Here is a 17,933-nt window from a genome sequence, read left to right on the forward strand (position 1 = left end):
GGAGATTGGAGAAAGCCCCAAGAAATCAATCAATTAACACTACCGTATTTCACACGACTGTAGTTTTCTATAGAGAGAGAAAGAGAGAAAGTAATTAAATTATCTGCCAATCCCGTGCGTTTCCATGGAGACAGAGAGGGTGGTAATGGGAAGAGAGAATGCTGTGATTGAGTGCTGACTACCGAGGACTGACTACTGAGCAGTGAGTGAGTCTGGGTGCACTGAGTGCCAGCTGTGGCATGCATTAGGAAGGAGTCCCCCCAGTCTGTATTAAAGATGTAACGAAGCAGTCCTGAACTGTTCCACCATTAATGACTTCAGAGAAAGACAGACACCCTGCCACAGAAAGCCTCTGCTAATAGCTCCATTACTAAAAAAAAAAAAAAAAAACTAAACACAGAGAAATACTACTACATGGTTTGTGTTCGACACCCCCACTATATGCTGCTGTCAAAGTGAAGCAGAGATCCCTGCTAGCATATGTACAAGTCAAATCGAATACGTCGACATTACAGTTGAAGTCGGAAGTTATACAGTTAGGTTGGAGTCATTAAAACTTGTTTTTCAACCATTCCACAAATTTCTTGTTAACAAACTATAGTTTTGGGAAGTCGGTTAGGACATCTAGTTTGTGCATGACAATTGTTCTCAGACAGATTATTTTACTTATAATTCACTGCATCACAATTCCAGTGGGTCAGAAGTTTACATACATTAAGTTGACTGTGTCTTTAAACAGCTTGGAAAATTGTCAATTGGAGGTGCCTCTTTGCTTGACATCATGGGAAAATCAAAAGAAAATCAGCCAAGACCTCACAAGTCTGGTTCATCCTTGGGAGCAATTTCCAAATGCCTGAAGGTACCACGTTCATCTGTACAAACAATAGTATGCAAGAATAAACACCATGGGACCACGCTGCCGTCATACCGCTCAGGAAGGAGACGCGTTCTGTCTCCTCGAGATGAACGTACTTGGTACGAAAAGTTCCTTGTGAAGATGCCGGAGGAAAACAGGTACAAAAGTATCTATATCCACAGGAAAACGAGTCCTATATCGAGATAACCTGAAAGGCCGTTCAGCAAGGAAGAAGCCACTGCTCCAAAACCGCCATAAAAAAGCCAGACTACGGCTTGCAACTCACATGGGAACAAAGATGGTACTTTTTGGAGAAATGTCCTCTGGTCTGATGAAACAAAAATAGAACTGTTTGGCCATAATGACCATCATTATGTTTGGAGGAAAAAGGGGGACGCTTGCAAGCTGAAAAACACCATCCCAACCATGAAGCACAGGGATGGCAGCATCACGTAGTGGGGGTGCTTTGCTGCAGGAGGGACTGGTGCACTTCACAAAATAGATGGCATCATGAGAAGGAAAATTGTGGATATATTGAAGCAATATTTCAAGACCTCAATCAGGAAGCTTGGTCGCAAATGGGTCTTCCAAATTAACAATGACCTCAAGCATACTTCCAAAGTTGTGGCAAAATGGCTTAAGGACAACAAAGTCAAGGTATTGGAGTGGCCATCACAAAAGCCCTTACCTCAATCCTATATAAAATGTGTGGGCAGAACTGAAAAAGCATGTGCGAGCAAGGAGGCCTACAAACCTGACTCAGTTACACCCGCTGTGTCATGAGGAATGGGCCAAAATTCACCCAACTTATTGTTGGAAGCTTGTGGAAGGCTCCCCAAAACATTTGACCCAAGTTAAACAATTTAAAGGCAATGCGACGAAAGAAATAAAAGCTGAAATAAATCACTCTACTATTATTCTGACATTTCACATTCTTAATATAAAGTGGTGATCCTAACTGACCTAAGACAGGGAATTTTTACGAGGATTAAATGTCAGGAATTGTGGAAAAACTACGTTTAAATGTACTTGGCTAAGGTGTATGTAAACTTCCGACTTAAACTGTATATATTGTCTTGAAGTCAATCAATTCACAATGCTACTTCAGAAAGCTCACATAGAAAGTTAAATTTTTGGATTGGGCATACCTTATAGATACAGCTGAGGACAGACTTGTCTGGCTTGTCCTTGTCAGGGCTGAGTGTTTGGACTGGCTGCAGCAGAGTCTTAGGAGGCAGGGCCATCACCCAATCCAGGAGGCACAACAGCAGAGACACCACCAACTAGGGACAGACAGGCCACAACAAATACAGTTTGATTACATCAATAAACAGAGAACAAAATACTGGATCGTGACAGAAAATGAATTGTGCTTCTGCAAAAAACCATGTCAGGCCAGTACTGTAAACAGAAAACTAACAGTAACGTTGTATTATTAATAGGTCTCCATTTGACTAGGAGAGTTGTGTATGAGGTGAGGTGACATACCCTCTTGTCCGGTTCATGAGGGGAAGATTCTGTGGTGGGGAGCAGGTGAGTTACGGTCGCTATGAGGATCTGAAACAAGAGTTAAAACAAAATTGAAAGCAAAAAGATACGGTATTGTTTTGTAATTTAAAAAGGATACTCTTGAAAAGCTCCAGGAATAATTTACATATCTTAACGCATAAATAAAATGGACACGCAAATTTACCTCAACTATTTTCTTTGGAGTGTCTGGGGGGAATTTCTGAAGGTCATCGACATAGTTTATGAGCAAGTGCAGAATGTCGGATGCCACCAGCGCAACAGTTTTATTTGGAAACTGAAAAACAAAAAACAGACAAAAACACACTGACTACTCTCAGCAGATGTAGTGTAGAGCAGGGATGGGCAACTTGCGGTCCGCGGCCCCCCCCCCCTTGTAGGTCTGCGGATCAATCTCCCCCCGCCAAAAACACATAAAAAACATCTCAACTTACTGTTGAGAGTTAGAATAGTAGAATACACAATGTGCCATTTCGAAATGTGGCTGCATCAGCATTTTTTCTCTTGTTTTGTCAGTAAATGACAGCCACTTAATAAGCCCTTGTCAACTAACATTTTGTAGATTGTAGTGAAAATGGTTGAATTAGTGAACGGGGGACAGCCATTGATTTTGTTAAGTCACTCACTTAGATATCATATTAAAAACTGCAAACATTTCTCTCCACCCTATGGCATAATTTCTAGAATTGCATGAAATTAGTTATAAAACTGCTAAATCTTCTCTCCGCTCCATGGCAAAATGGTAGAATTGCAGCAAACTTGCTATAAAACTGCCTCCCCCAACACAACTTGACTTAGGGCCCCCAAAAGTCTAGGGCTCTGACTGCATATGTTGGTATGGATGTGGGTACGCAGACCCACGAGCCACTGCAGCCCCTCATGATGAGTTAGATTTTTTTGTGGCCCCCACCCCCCATCAAAGTTCCCCATCCCTGGTGTAGAGCCAAGCTGACAGGAGAAAAACAGCACATTGTGTCAGAGACTGTCTTGATCTGTGATCAGGATTAAGGTGTAGATGAGCCTAATTCTGCTGACTGGAAGAGGCCCAAACACTCATTGAGAGGGAGGGTGGGGGGCTCGACCCTCCTCTCACTGTAAGAGGTGTAGGCTGAAGGGGCTCTGCTATTCCCTCCTCCTCTTTCTGGCACCATCTTAATTGCTTAAAAATCTCCTCCCTTTCATCTTCACCAATTGGAAAATACTTGATAGGTGAAAAGGTGACAGGCTTTCACCTGGTCAGTTATTTCAGATCAGTGCAATAAAGGAAAGGAGGTGGAGAGGACAGACATTTTAGACAATTGAGCAAGAGCCATTGTGACTGTGTGAGGGGTGTGTGAGGGGCTCAGGGAGACGACCCTCCTCTCCTTCTCATTGTGACCCTGGCTCAGGAAGACTGCAGAGTGCTTCTCCAGACCAGCAGTGCCAATGCCCACACAAAACAATGGGCCGGATCACCAGCCATCCCATTTGATTGGATAACAGTATGGACAGGAGGAGGGAAAGAAGGGGGGCCGTTTGGCAAGCACCCTCATTTCAGACGATAGAAATATAATAATTCCTTGAGGTCGGTGGAGCATGCATTCTTCACTGGATTAGCCTTCTGTCGGAGGAGAGTGGAGCGCAGTGGAGAAGCCAAACATGTTGACAGTCGGGCCAGATTTAGCTGGGTTAGAGTTGGGTGGTGTGAGTGTGTGGGGGGGGCCCAGACCAGACGGTAGTGTCAGTAAGCTTCTTCTGGCTACTCAGTGCAGCCCATCGCTCTCTCTCTCCAGGCAGGCTAAAACTAAGTGTGCCAGTAAACACCACACAGACCAGGGCAGGCCACAGGGAGACTGCTGCTGCTGTGCTACTTCTAACCAGGGACTGCAACAGAACACTTCCCATGGCAAGGGATGAAGGCAAGGCAACACATTTCAAAATTCAAGTCATTGTGCATGGCAGATGATGCCAAAAGCACCAAGGTTATGGGTTCAATTCCTGCAGCGATCACATCACAGAACTATTAGTCACTTTAGACAACAGAACCTGCTAAGTAAAGTGGCATATTATATATAGCTACCTTCAGAGTGACACAGATGACGTTGAGGGCTTCTTTGATCTGAGTGTGTTGGGTGCCGTGGACCAACTCCTCACAAAGCCAGATACCCAGACTGCACAGGGCCACACACCTGACGGGGGCAAACAACACGACAACTATTCATTTCCTATTGGGCTGTTTTTTTTTTAACAGACATCTTAGCCCATTATAAATTATGTCACATGTTAAAGTTGGTAACCCATAAACCCACATTAACACATACATACAGTGCATTTGGAAAGTATTCAGACCTCTTGACTTTGTCCACATTTTGTTACGTTAGTCTTATTCTAAACTTGACTAAATCATTTTTTTCCTCTCAATCTACAGACAATAATGACATCTTTTAGAAAAGTTAGCAAAATGTATAAAAAAAAACTGAAATATCACATTTACATAACTATTCAGACCCTTTACTTGGCACAACTGTATTTGGGAAGTTTCTCCCATTCTTCTCCGCAGATCCTCTCAAGCTCTGTCAGGTTGGATGGAGAGCTTCATTGCACAACTATTTTCAGGTCTCTCCAGAGATGTTCGATCGGGTTCAAGTCCGGGCTCTGGCTGGGCCACTCAAGGACATTCAGAGACTTGTCGCGAAGCCACTCCTGCGCTGTCTTGGCTGTGTGTTTAGGGTCGTTGTCCTGTTGGAAGGTGAACCTTCGCCCCAGTCTGAGGTCCTGAGTGTTCTGGAGCAGGTTTTCATCAAGGATCTCTCTGTACTTTGCTCCGTTCATCTTTCCCTCGATCCTGACTAGTCTCCCAGTCCCTGCAGCTGAAAACATCCCCACAGCATGATGCTGCCACCACCATGCTTTACCGTAGGGATGGTGCCAGGTTTCCTCCAGATGTGACACTTGGCAATCAGGCCAAAGAGTTAAATCTTGGTTTCATCAAACCAAAGAATCGTGTTTCTCATGGTCTGAGAGTCCTCTAGTGCCTTTTGGCAAACTCCAAGCGGGACATCATGTGCCTTTTACTGAGGTGTGGCTTCCATCTGGCCACTCGACCATGAAGGCCTGATTGGTGGAGTGCTGCAGAGATGGTTGTCCTTCTGGAAGGTTCTTACATCACCAAAAAGGAACTCTGGAGCTCTGTCAAAGTGAACATCAGGTTCTTGGTCACCTCCATGACCAAGGTCCTTCTCCCCCGATTTCTCAGTCTGGCCGTGCGGCAAGCTCCAGAAATTGTATTGGTGGTTCCAAACTTCTTCCATTTAAGAATGATGGATGCCACTGTGTTCTTGGGGACCTTCAATACGGCAAAAGAAATGTGGTACCCTTCCCCAGATCTGTGCCTCCACACAATCCTGTCTCGAAGCTCTACGGACCATTCCTTGGACCTCATGGATTGGTTTTTGATCTGACATGCAATGTCAACTGTGGGACCTTATGTAGACAGGTGTGTGGCTTTCCAAATCATGTCCAACCAATTGAATATATCATAAGGTGGACTCCTATCAAGTTGTAGAAACATTTCAAGGATGATCAATGGAAACAGGATGCACCTGAGCTCAATTTCAAGTCACATAGCAAAGGGTCTGAATGCTTATGTAAATAAGGTATCCGTTTATTTTTAATACATTTGCAAACATTTCTAAAAACCTGTTTTCACAGTCATTAAGGGGTATTGTGTGTAGATTGATTAGGAAAAACATTAATTTAATCAATTTTAGAATAAGGCTGTAACGTAACAAAACGTGGAAAAGGGGAAGGGGTCTGAATACAATTCCAAATGCAATGTAAACGCTTAATCAACTGGTAATGTCATTGTCAGTCTGACCTTGTATGAGACGAACAGGGACAATATGCTGTGTAGACTACAGTATAACCAAGGACTGTTTTAAATGTCACCACAGACAAAACAGTGACACCCTCCTCCCCATTCCCTCATGTCCAGCCCCCCAGGTCTCTCAGTATTTAGCTGTCTAACACCGTGGCACGGACACCCAAACTAGCACCTCTTTCACCAAGGGGGCCAGGTCCTGCAGAAGACAGAGAGACTGTCCACCAAATAGAACCCTACTCCATATAAAAGTGTCAAATTTCTGACCAGGGCCCATAGGGCTCTGGTCAAAAGTAGTGCACTTTATAGAGAATAGGGTTCCATTTGGGACATAGAAGGCGGCAAGGGAAGAACACTACTCCTCACTCCCCCATAAGCCTACAGTCAGTGGATTACTTCAGATGACACTTGGCTTAATCTGTCTGTCTGGCTAGGTTATGTTATGGATGACCAGACAAATCTGACAACATTGATTATTTCCCCCTCCAAAACCCCAGCTCTCATGGCCTATTGTCTGCCACAACCATTATCACCATTATTATTACATTAATCTACTGGGCAGATGTCTTCCTCAGGTCAGAGAGACAAAGACTGCTTTACTGTCATATGCTAGTAATCTACCTCACAACTGTCTATGTATGTTTTCGTATAATCTATGTTAGTGATGTAAATGTTGATTGTCGTTTAATTCAAGAGCTCGAGACGTGAGAAAAATACCTGGCTGGGGCTGAAGGCTCATCTCTTGCTGAACTCAGGATGTGTTTGATGATGTGTTCCTAAAACAGAGAAGAGTCGATCAATCGACAGATGAATGTACGAATCAGACTGTTTTATTCCCCGGGCTCCAGCAAAATCTGTAGGTCTGCTGAAAACACAGATGCACACACATACAAAACAGACTCCCTATTGGCTGAATTAACCAATGCTTTGTCATTCATAGCCAGGCCCAGGCTATCAGATGCCATCGTGTGAAATTCTCTGTCCAAATATGAAACGCTCTCATGCATGGAATTAGCTCTTTAACCAGCAATCAACCAAAAGCGGCCCAATAACAACAAGGTCCTGTGAATGGGCGCCTGTGGCATATCTAATCACCCATTAGAGAGTTAGCTAGGCTGGCGTTGATGCTCCCTCAGCACCACAGGGATAGAAAAAAAAAAAAAAGGTAATTAGGTTTAATGTGTGTCAGTTTGATACAACATCAAACAGTATGTGGGTTAGGTGGTCTAACGGTTACTGGTGATTAGTGATGCCACCTCCAGGTCATTAATGCCCCTGTCAGTATTGGTAATAAACTCAACGCCCACTGCCCTTTGACAAACTCTGTCCCCCTCCTATCTTTTCAATATACCCCTCTCTCTGACCATCTTGTAGAATGGTACAGAATGACCACTTCTCTGGAACCGGTTACTACAGGTTGAAGCAATAGAGTAAAGCAGGTTGAAGACAAGAGTTAAGCAACCACCCCACATGAGGACAGTTACCTTGACGTCTCTGAACTTGGTCATGACCACGTCAGCGGTGGTGGGGTGCAGGGCGGGCAGCTCCTCATACAGGTTAGGGAAACACACCAGAGAACCCAGCAGGATCTGAGCCTCCACCCGCGGGGCCTGACAGACGGACAGACGGGGTGTCAACTCACATCCACAGTTTAAATCCATATCACAACACTATCCTTTGCAATCCAGTCATGGGCAAACAGAAGATGACGGTGTTGAAACAGACTATCGAACTGTACTGGGGGGTCAGTGTAGCGTGGTGCATTCAGAAGTGTGTCAAGATCACTTTTGCAGTCAAAAAGCAAGCCGAGATCTACCACTCAGATTTATATATTTTTTCATATATACTTTCATATATACTTGTAACATGAATCTAATAGAAACAGTTCTGTAGGAATGAGGTTTGGGCAGTAGGCCAAATAGATTATCACAGCATATTGGCTATACGCCTGGCCTGACAATATTGTTATTCTCAAACCATATTATATTTAAAAACTAGAGCTTCGATAACAAAATATAATTCCCAGTTGGATCTCATCACTAGCCTATGTCAATCTACTATCACCAATCTACCATGCTGAAGACAGCCTACGGTTGCCTATGCACTTGAATGAGAAGCGCGCTTCAATTACCAAAAATTGCTCTACTTAATTGTGACCATCAAAACTGTTGTTAACACGCGATTGCCTTTAGAATTGTTGCGCAATGAGTGGGCTTATAAAAGTACGTTTCACTTCACAATAGCAGCACTTACAGTTGACCGTGGCAGCTCTAGCAGGGCAGAAATTTGACAAACTGACTTGTTGGAAAGGTGGCATCCCATGACGGTGCCATGTTGAAAATCACCGCGCTCTTCAGTAAGGCCATTCTACTGCCAATGTTTGTCTACAGAGATTGCATGGCTGTGCGCTTGATTTTATACACCTGTCAGCAAGAGGTGTGGCTGAAATAGCTGAATCCACTCATTTGAAGGGCTGCCCACATACTTTTGTATAAATAGTGTCCTACATAGCCTACTCCGGCTGTAAAGTGGTGCCATTAACTCAAAATTGAGATGTGATAAATTATATATTCACAGACAGCTGTAACTCCCCTCTGTCAGAATGTCATAATAATAATGTTTTGTATTTTTATTGTGAACCAAAAACTAAAGTGACCGGCTAAAAAAAACAATTAATTGGCACCCAAGCTAAGACTTAAAAATTGGTGTTGCACTGCCAAGTCAAAGGGTCGCAAATGAGTATGTATTGGTGACAGTTTTGAGCCCTGATAATTTGTGTGTATATGGAATCAGAGAGGGTGAATGGTGGTGATGTTCTCACATTGAGCGAAGAGCAGGCTGTGACTCTGCTGGCTGCGATGATAAAGTCCAGGATGAGCATGGTGGCCCCAGGAAGGCCGACGCAGAAGAACCGAGGAGAACAGTGCTTAATGATGGTATTCACTATGTCCTGAGAAACACAGAGAGTGAGAGTGTTACAGAGAGAGAGGGAGACCAATATTCACCATGACACGAGGAGATTGGCAGATTGCCACACACACACACACACACACACACCTGGTCGACATGCATGAGGCCACAGTGCATGATGTTGTAGAAGTGTGTGAGGAAGTCAGAGTTGGGCGATACGTCCTGCCTCCTCTTCATGATCTTACAGATGAGCTTGTAGGCGTGCAGCTTTCCCTGTTTGTACCTCTCAGTCAGCATGGTCGCCTGTACAGTGAACAACAAGCAGTCACAGATACAAAAGTAGAAGTATAACTTTGTTCACTTTTACATCAGGGTCATGGTAAAAAGAATGCTCGCTTGCATCTGCGCATTTGTTTCCCTGAAATTCAGAGGATAACGCGTGAAGAAGTGAAGTGACTTTTCCAGAATGGATTATATAAGGGAACGGTGAGAGGTACGAACTTTGAAGAGCCAGGGGGTGAGGATCCGAAGGGGAGGGATGAGGACCGGGGGAGGAGGAGACGACTGGTTGTCCAGAGAGATCCCCAGATTATCTCTGATCTGATGCGAGAGAGAGAGAGACACAATGAATGATAGAGGCGGAGAGAGAGAGGGGAGAGAGAGAGAGTGAGTGTCTTGTGTGAACCAGTCTGATGTGTGACGCGATCTAAGGGCCTGTCAATGTATGGAGTACACAGTCGGATTGGTACCCATATGATTCCCTACCTTGGCCAGGTTCTGCCACAGCTCACAGAGGTAGTCAAAGACCTGCGCGTGGATCTCTGGGTCCTTAATGGTGTTCACATCTCCCAGAATGCCTAGCATTCTCCGCCACATCACCGTGGCAACATCAGCGTGCCAACCGGTCAGCGAGCCACCAGCCATCACACTGGAGTCCTCTGTAGGGAACTCACTGGTTTCTGAGAGGATAGAAGAGGGGTGGTACTTTTAGTATCCAAAAAGGCTGAGTGTGTTGTGCGTTAGGTGATGAGAGCAGTGTGTATGTGTATTACCCAGGTCATCTGGAGTCTGTACTACAGAGTGATGTAGTTTCTCATCCAGCTGCAGGTCCTTGTGCTGCAGAGCAATATGTTCAGTGGTCAGCGTGGCTGGGGACGGGGTCTGAGAGCGGGAAACCCCCAGGGAATGCATCGGGGACGCACTCTCTGAACCTGGAGGGAGTCACAAACAAAGGAATGTAATTAATTAGGTAGTAATAATAGTTGATTGGATTTAATCCATATTTTTCCAGATGATTCAAGTGATTTTGTTAAGTAGGAAAGTCACTAAGATGTAGAAAAGGATGAGAGATGTGGAGATTGAAAGGTGATGTATTCTGATTTGTTGATCTGCAGCTCTGACCTGTGATGGTGACAGTATCTGCAGACAGGCCAAGCTGGCTCAGACTACTGGTCTCTGAGTCAATGTGCAGGGTGGTGAGGCTGGACAGCTCCTGTTCCTCTGCAGTCTGGGGTACTCCTCCCAGGCTAGTGTTATCCTGGTCCAACGACCCCGCACCAACGCCATCTGGACCAAAGCTGAAATCTAACAGCGCCACAACGGTCAGAGAAAGTAGTCCTCCTCCAGCATGTCAAGAGCAAGCTACAATCCACTGCTATGTTACTTAGTTACACCGCCATGTTTTTTTACACTGTGAGCGAGCAGCAGCCGTGGTGATGTCAGACTTACTTTCAAACTTGCAGTTGGCATACTGGAAGGCGCTAAATGAGTCCGATTGGCTGTCGGAGCTGATTAAGTCGCTGCTGCTGCCACTGGCGGGGGAGGTCCACTCGGAGGGCACGCCGGGGTCGTCCACGGGTCGTGTGGAGTTTTGACGGTTCAGGAGTTCTGGCAGGTCCTTAGGGATCTCCAGACTACCGGGGCTGCTGCCACGCCTGGTCATACCCTGCAAAGAGAGGTAGATAGGACATGTGAGTGAGAGAAAGGGGTAGAGAGAAGATAGTACTCTGATGTTAGGAATAAAGTTAACACTCAGGGAGTATGAGCTGAGGACATTCACTTGCTCACTCAGCTGATAAACTAAGTGTGCGTGTGTGAGAGCATGAGATAAATAGAGAAAATAGAGAATAGAATGGCGACTTACAGAGGTGCCTCCCGCTCGCAGACGCTCTTGGATAAACTCGTCCATCAGGTCACCAAAGTTTTGGCTGCTGTTGCCTGCGTCACTGGACACAGGCCGCATCTTCTGACAAGTTTCCTCTTTGTTGGCTGTGTTCAGGCAGAGAGCAAAGGACATGCACGTCACCCCACCGTTCTAGATACTGACACACACAGCACGACAACTACTAGCATCTTCACCTCACTAGCATACAGATCAACACAATAGCATTGGGGAAAAAATCTTGAACGCATGTCCTTCCTATAGGCTGTGGAGAATGTTAAGTTCAGAAATGTGTGCCTGTGTAAAAGTATCAGTCCATACAGTAAGGTGACGGTGGTGTTGTATGTGATGTTATATAGAGAATAAGAATTAAGGTAACTGATGCACAAAGCTCAACAGAACAACCTTAAAGAAAAGCCAACCAACACAACAGGGTACAACCAGTGAAGCAATGCAGGAGTTACTCACATGCATTCCCAGAGAGAGGCCATGAGTACAGCACACCACAGAACAGAGATTAGTCAAGCTACGTTAACTCAACTGTGGTTAGGTGAGAGGGTAGCCAGTGTGTTAACTGGGTAGCCAAGAGGTACTGAAAGATGAGGCAGCATACACAAAAAAAAGCCATGACACATTATTAAAACAGAGTGGTAGTGGTTATTATATGTACTTTTTCTCTCCGTTGGGCTGGATTGTCAGAGAGAAGCAGAGAGCAAAGAGTTTGTCCCCATCACGCCCTGAGACTTTCTCTGGTTAGTCTGAGCTTCTAAATTGGTTTTAGTTCTAGTGACCTGCCATTTTTTTTAAAAAGTGTCTACTGCCCTAAGAAGCCACTAAATCTTTGCGTTAACTGTTAAAATAGTATCAGTAAAACCAAGGGGAAGAAAAAAGAAGAGACATGGTACTTTGCAGTAGTGTGTCATTGAGGTGACTCAAGAGGACCCAGCTTAAAGCTTTCCTGCCAGTTGGTGGTGCTGAAATCCTATTCTCCATCAGAAGGGCTATACTGCCTCCACCTGGTTGGAGGTATAATGACATGTCAGAGCATCAGCGCAGACTAGAGGACAGACACATTTCCCAGGCTAATGTTCCTGTATAAATGAAAGCAATGGACTTCAGAGGACATTATAATGCTACACTGTGTGTGTTATATGTCAATGTATTATTGTAAATTAGTTAGCCTGTTTTGGCCTGATGAGATTGTAGAATTGACCAGTGTGTGTGCACAGTGAATGTGTTGTGCTGTATGGTGTTGTGTGATCTGAGGAGGCTGAGGGGGACGTGTGAGGCCGCATGCAGCATCCAGGGAGGGAAGGGGAGGGGCAGCAGAGATTTAGTCCCAGAAGCTGGAGGAAGAAGAGGAGGAGGGGGGAGCCGTCCCAGGAGGAGAGGAAGGGGGGCCTTCGGCCGGGCTTTGGTTCTTTTTTTGGATTGTGTCAGCTACAGTACTTTAAAACAGGAAACACAAAAAAAAGCTTCAATTCAATCCACATTCAGCAAAAAACTGTTAATTAAAAACGGAAAAGACGGAGGAGATAGAACGGTGGTGCTTTGTGTTTTTGTTTTGTCGTTTTGTTTTCCATGTTGTGGTAGTGCCTTGGAGCACAGCAACGCAACTGAAGTCTCACCTGGTGCTTTTCTTCCAAAATAGCCCAATACATGAGTGTACAGGTCCCTCAGGGGCGCCTCTGTGGCCCCGCCGGGGGCTTTGCTGTGCCGCTGGGGAGACGCTGAGCCGGAGGCGTGGGCCTTGGGCTTGGAGAGAGCATGGACCACAGATTTATACACACCGCCCAACAGAGCCCCCTGCTGCTGTCGAGAGGGACTGATCCCCGATTCCGCATCCTGGGATCTGGACCGGGTCCCACGGGGCCGAAGGGCAGAGCGCCCAAGACGGACACGCCCTTGCCCTGTCGCATGACCCCCCACTCCACTGGCCTCCCCATCAGGCTGCTCCCCGTTTCCGCTCACCCACTCCCCTCCTGATCTCTCTTTACCCTTTGACCCACCCACTCCTGCCCCTCCAGACCCCCCCACTCCTACAGAGTGGCTGCTGAAGTGGCTGAGGCGGCGCAGCCTGGTCCTCCAGTGGGCCTCCTTGGAGTCTAGAGGGTTGTGGAACTGGACAGACTCTGTGGAAGGCCGGAAACTGACATGCACCCCTCCCCCGTGGTGCTTTTTGAGCCTGCCCCGGACCAACCTGGGCTTGAGGGCATGGTGGAGAGAATGGGACTGCTGCCGGGGCTGAGGGGCTTGTAGGCCTGAACCTCCTGTCTCGTTATTATACTCACACTCTGTGGCATTCTGCCTGACCAAGTGGGGCTCCCCCCTATTCTCTGTGCCCTGAGGAGTTACCTGCTGGTCTAGACTAGAGCACCCCCTGCTGGCCAGCTCCCAGTCATCACTCTGCTCCAGACACTCATAAATGCTCCTCTCAGGAGGCTGCTGCTCTGCCTCTGCACTGTCCTCCTCTGCTGAGTCCAAGCTGCTCTGCTGCCTTACCTGGACCTGTCTCCTGACCTGCTGTGACCCTGACTGTACCGTCACAGCCACAGTGCTACCTTCCACAGCCTCACTAGGACCACCCCTCTCCCCCCCTCCACCTCCCTCCTCCAGGCTTCTTTGCATCAGATACTCCCTGAGAGAGCTAAGCAGGTCCTCCTCACCCTCAGTCTCCACCCCCTCCTCTCTCTCGGAGGACTGGGTGAGGGTGGAGGAGAAGGAGGTTCCACCACACGTCCAGTCAGGGGCAAGGGGGCGGGGGCCTATCATCTGCCACAGGTGGTCATAGATGCTATCCCCCACCTCCAGAGAGGCCACGCTGCTACCTAGGGTAGTGGGGGGTTTGGGGGGGTGCAGGGCGTGGTGGTGGGGGACAGAGATAGCAGTGGTGGGGTGAGAGGGGGGACTGTCAGGGACAGGAAGTGCACCTTTGACCCTCTCGGCGATGAAGGGCTCCATGATGTCAGAGGCGCTGCTGCTGCGGGGGAGCGTGGACCCCTGGGGGTCCAGGTCGCCAGACGCCGAAAACAACTCCGAGGCCGGGGTATCCTCGCTCTGGGAGCAGTGGCGGATCCTGGGGGTCCGAGAGGCCATCGGGGGATCGTCCATGTCTGGACAGAGAGGGGGGGGTGCACAGAGCACAGCTCACTGGAGATGGGTCCTACTAACTCTACATGCAGGAAATACAGCGATGGGAATGGAAACAGTAACATACACAACAATGTGGTCCAGCGATATGATCTTATATAGTTTGCAGACATGTCCATATGCAGCTTCTGTGGGCATTGCCAAATCAAATCAATTGCATGTCTATAATTGCCTATACATCTAATATATGTGTATAGGATTAGAGGATCAGGTGGTAGAAGGTAGGTGAGCTTGTATCAATGGTTTATTCTAACCCAATATCGCTGGAACCAGGAGCATCAAACGTGTTATGTATGCATGTTCACGGATACAAAAACAATGGTACACAAAACATGGCAAAAACAGCATTCCTTTTCATGGTTACTAAATGAATTTTTCAGTTGCATCAAATAATATCCATATCAAAAGACAAAACAGCTGCCACAAAGGAAAAAGACTAATTAGAATACATCAATAATAGCAAATGAGAATTCATCCAAAAAAATCGGCTCTGCGTTGACAATATCTGTCATTTGGAGCAGATGTCATCAAAACCATACAATGATAGGGAATAGGGAGGCACACCAAACCACATGCAGGACAAAACACCCCCAGAGTCTTGGCCTGAGAGAAATATCCTTTCAGTTGTTTATGAAATGGTGTGGCAGCAAACAAGACGAGCAGGCTGTGTGGAGTCGCAAGCATAGAAAACATTGCATACACACATATGCAAAGACAGACAAGAAGTACACACAGATAGTGAGTGAAGAAGTGAAGCTGGTGGAGATACAGATAGAGACACAGGTACAGGCGTAGAGTAGTGGGCTCTACCTGCCAGCTTGTCAGCTAGGGGAGTGAGGACAGAGTCAGGCAGGAGAGGGTGGTGGTGATGGACGAGGACAGGGGCACTTTTAGCGCTGCGGATAAAGGCTTGGGACAGGAGGCTGTCGCCCGTAGAGCAGCTACGCAGGGCTGAGGGACGGATGGCCGCCAAAGAGAGGAGAGAGAAGGGAGGGGAGGAAGGAGAGAAAGGAGGAGAGGAAGCAGAGAAAGGAGGGAGGAGAGGTGAAAGACCGGGGGGAAGGAAGAGAATAAAAGAACGGTAGGGGTCATCAAATAGAGGGACAGAGGAAATGGATAGAAAAGGGTGGTTTAGAAACAAGGGGAAGTTAAAAAGGGGGAAAGGAGAAGGAGAGAAGGTGAGAAAGTGAGGGGAAAAAGTGAAGACGGTGACAGCAAGGTAGAGAGCAGTGACCTTCAGAGAGAGGAGGACAAGGAAAAGGCAAAGGTGACAAGCTGCTGTGTGGAGGCAGGTGGCAGTCTGTCTGTGTGGTTGTCTGTCTGCTTGTCTGTCTCTCAGGAGCCAGGTCACAGAGCCCTCCGTAAGCCAACGCAATCCTCCTGCTCAGTTTAACGATTCTTCACTGGAGGACGCCTACACAGTACCGATTTCCCATTTCAATGATTATGTATAAATATCTAAAATAGGAATAACTTGCCTTGGTCAATTTGCCGACAGTTAAATGGCAACATTGATCATCCCACCAAAACCTTACAATGTACCATGTATAGATATACTGGAACCATTACATACAGTATTTTAAACATAAACACCTTGACACGAGGTTAAGACAACCAACCCTCCAGTATATAGACATGTAGTATGATAAATATGATGGCTGTGAAACTAACCCCCAGTCTTCTGGCGTATGGTGTTCCTGGCCTTCTCCATGCCCGGAGAGCCAGCGGTGGTGGCACTGCGCTGCCTCATGGCTGCTGCCTGGCCGCTCCCACTCCCAGGCTGGTCCCTGCTCCAGCCCTTAGAGAACGAACGGTCCACAGCCATTTTCTGGCCCTCGTGAGCTCCCCCTAGTGACCAACACAGAGAAGGGAAAGATTGGGTACAGGTTGGTTAGTCTCTGTGGTGTTCAATAGAAAGGGAAAGAGAGGAAGAGCTAGAGAGAGTGGAAGCAGTGATAGAGTTGTACCTTTCCCTTTGTGTTTCTTCTGTTTCTGTTCGCTCAGCTTGTCCAGCGGCAGCTCATTGAGGTCCAGACTGCAACATTTAAAAGGGGCCAGCACTCACTTAGATTTGGTTACAATTTCAACCTCTATTTAATATTATTTTATTTTCAACATGTCTTAACAAAACCCTTTGGCTTTTGCCTTCCTCAGTGCGTGTGTGCGAGCACACGTTCTCTTCTGTTTTTACCTGTACAGGTTGCGGGCCAGAACCTTGGTGAGTGTCTCCATGGTGAGGGACCACTCTGTGACCAGCTCCTCCCAGCAGGTGAGCGAGGACAGCACGGCCAGCAGGTCGTCCCACAGCTCCCTGGAGATGTACACGTTCAGGTTCCCCTTGATCCACGCCACTATCAGGGTCTACCAGAGGAAGAGGCAGAAAGACTATCATGAAAAGGAGAAACGTAATTTACAAACTTCCCTTTGTTAGGTTTCATGCGGAGGAAGTTTGTTGAGGTACCATGGCTCTTTCTCAAGTCTTTGCTCGATTCCTTGTGTCCTCCTCTTCCGTCATTTCCACAATTATTTTCAAATTGTCAGTGGGAAGCAAGGAGAGGATTCAAGGAATCAAGAGAAGACCATTTAGAAAGCACCCTCATGTGTTTAGTCACAGTATGTGTCCCTATTGGTTCTGTCTTCCCAATATGGTGCACTAGTTTTGACATCAGCCCCATGGGCCCTGGTGAAAAGTAGTGCACTACAGTATATAGGGAGTCATTTAGGGCACACAACTGTATGTTGTGAGTGCTACGCTGGGTACCTGAAACACTGCCCCAGCCAGTCTCCCTGAGAGGGTCATGTTCTTCTTGCCGTGGGGCATGATTGAGGGAGGTCTCTTCATCACACATTCGGTTACCCTCAGCAGGACCAGCAGGATCTGCTCCCTGCACAGACAGACAGTCAGACGCACAGACAAGCAGATGCACCACAAGTGAGAAGTGGTCACATAAGGATATGTTGCACAAAAAGTAGAAAGGCCCTACCTCTCCACCTTGGCCCTAACCCTTCTGTAGGCATAAGGAAAAACATTTAAGCTCCCCCACTACACTGCTTATACCTGTCTAGTCCCCTCAGATCTGCAAACATTGAAGGGTTAGGGCTAATGGGAGTTGTGGGGAACAAATTGGGTCTGGCCGTAAATGTATGCTATGCTTCCTCATTAAAACCCATGGGCTGCTCAGTTAGTGTTGTGCTATACCATGTCTTCTGGTCCATGGTTTCATGCATGACCAGGCTGCGGTAGATGTTAAGGACTCTCTTGCACATGTCAACATGTTCCTCTAGCAGCATCTTCAGCTCGTTGGCTGGTTCCAGCAGAAACACATTGGCCGAGTTGGTGACAAACACCTGGGGTGGAAGAGAGAGAGAGATGACGGTGTTGAAGAAAGGCATGGAACTGGACAGTACCGGATGGAAGTTAGTGATCGTTACATAATTACTTAATATGGTTGCCTATTGTGCATAATGTG

The 17,933-nt window shown here is 46.8% G+C and overlaps 1 protein-coding gene across 9 annotated transcripts in view; it reads right to left on the reverse strand.

Annotated features, from left to right (window-relative positions):
• The window catches only part of LOC139375083 (ral GTPase-activating protein subunit alpha-1-like), an 86,059-nt gene that overhangs the window by 31,665 nt on the left and 36,461 nt on the right, over positions 1 to 17,933 (reverse strand). For 4 of the 9 annotated variants that reach the window (XM_071116518.1, XM_071116517.1, XM_071116516.1 and 1 more), the window contains exons 13-32: positions 17,663 to 17,811; positions 17,225 to 17,348; positions 16,655 to 16,824; positions 16,431 to 16,498; positions 16,135 to 16,311; positions 14,244 to 14,426; positions 11,296 to 11,420; positions 10,881 to 11,097; positions 10,554 to 10,736; positions 10,205 to 10,363; positions 9,918 to 10,111; positions 9,654 to 9,752; positions 9,300 to 9,455; positions 9,064 to 9,192; positions 7,727 to 7,852; positions 6,960 to 7,018; positions 4,443 to 4,551; positions 2,550 to 2,660; positions 2,345 to 2,413; positions 2,005 to 2,139 (exon numbers count right to left, since the gene is read on the reverse strand). In XM_071116518.1, coding sequence (XP_070972619.1) covers positions 2,005 to 2,139; positions 2,345 to 2,413; positions 2,550 to 2,660; positions 4,443 to 4,551; positions 6,960 to 7,018; positions 7,727 to 7,852; positions 9,064 to 9,192; positions 9,300 to 9,455; positions 9,654 to 9,752; positions 9,918 to 10,111; positions 10,205 to 10,363; positions 10,554 to 10,736; positions 10,881 to 11,097; positions 11,296 to 11,420; positions 14,244 to 14,426; positions 16,135 to 16,311; positions 16,431 to 16,498; positions 16,655 to 16,824; positions 17,225 to 17,348; positions 17,663 to 17,811 — 2,742 coding nt within the window. Of the gene's footprint in view, positions 1 to 2,004; positions 2,140 to 2,344; positions 2,414 to 2,549; positions 2,661 to 4,442; positions 4,552 to 6,959; positions 7,019 to 7,726; positions 7,853 to 9,063; positions 9,193 to 9,299; positions 9,456 to 9,653; positions 9,753 to 9,917; positions 10,112 to 10,204; positions 10,364 to 10,553; positions 10,737 to 10,880; positions 11,098 to 11,295; positions 11,421 to 12,941; positions 14,427 to 15,273; positions 15,415 to 16,134; positions 16,312 to 16,430; positions 16,499 to 16,654; positions 16,825 to 17,224; positions 17,349 to 17,662; positions 17,812 to 17,933 lie in introns of all 9 variants that reach the window. The other 5 variants (XM_071116511.1, XM_071116509.1, XM_071116512.1 and 2 more) reach the window with 3 other exon arrangements.

Source organism: Oncorhynchus clarkii, chromosome 19, assembly GCF_045791955.1.
Source record: "Oncorhynchus clarkii lewisi isolate Uvic-CL-2024 chromosome 19, UVic_Ocla_1.0, whole genome shotgun sequence".
Taxonomy (NCBI): domain Eukaryota; kingdom Metazoa; phylum Chordata; class Actinopteri; order Salmoniformes; family Salmonidae; genus Oncorhynchus; species Oncorhynchus clarkii.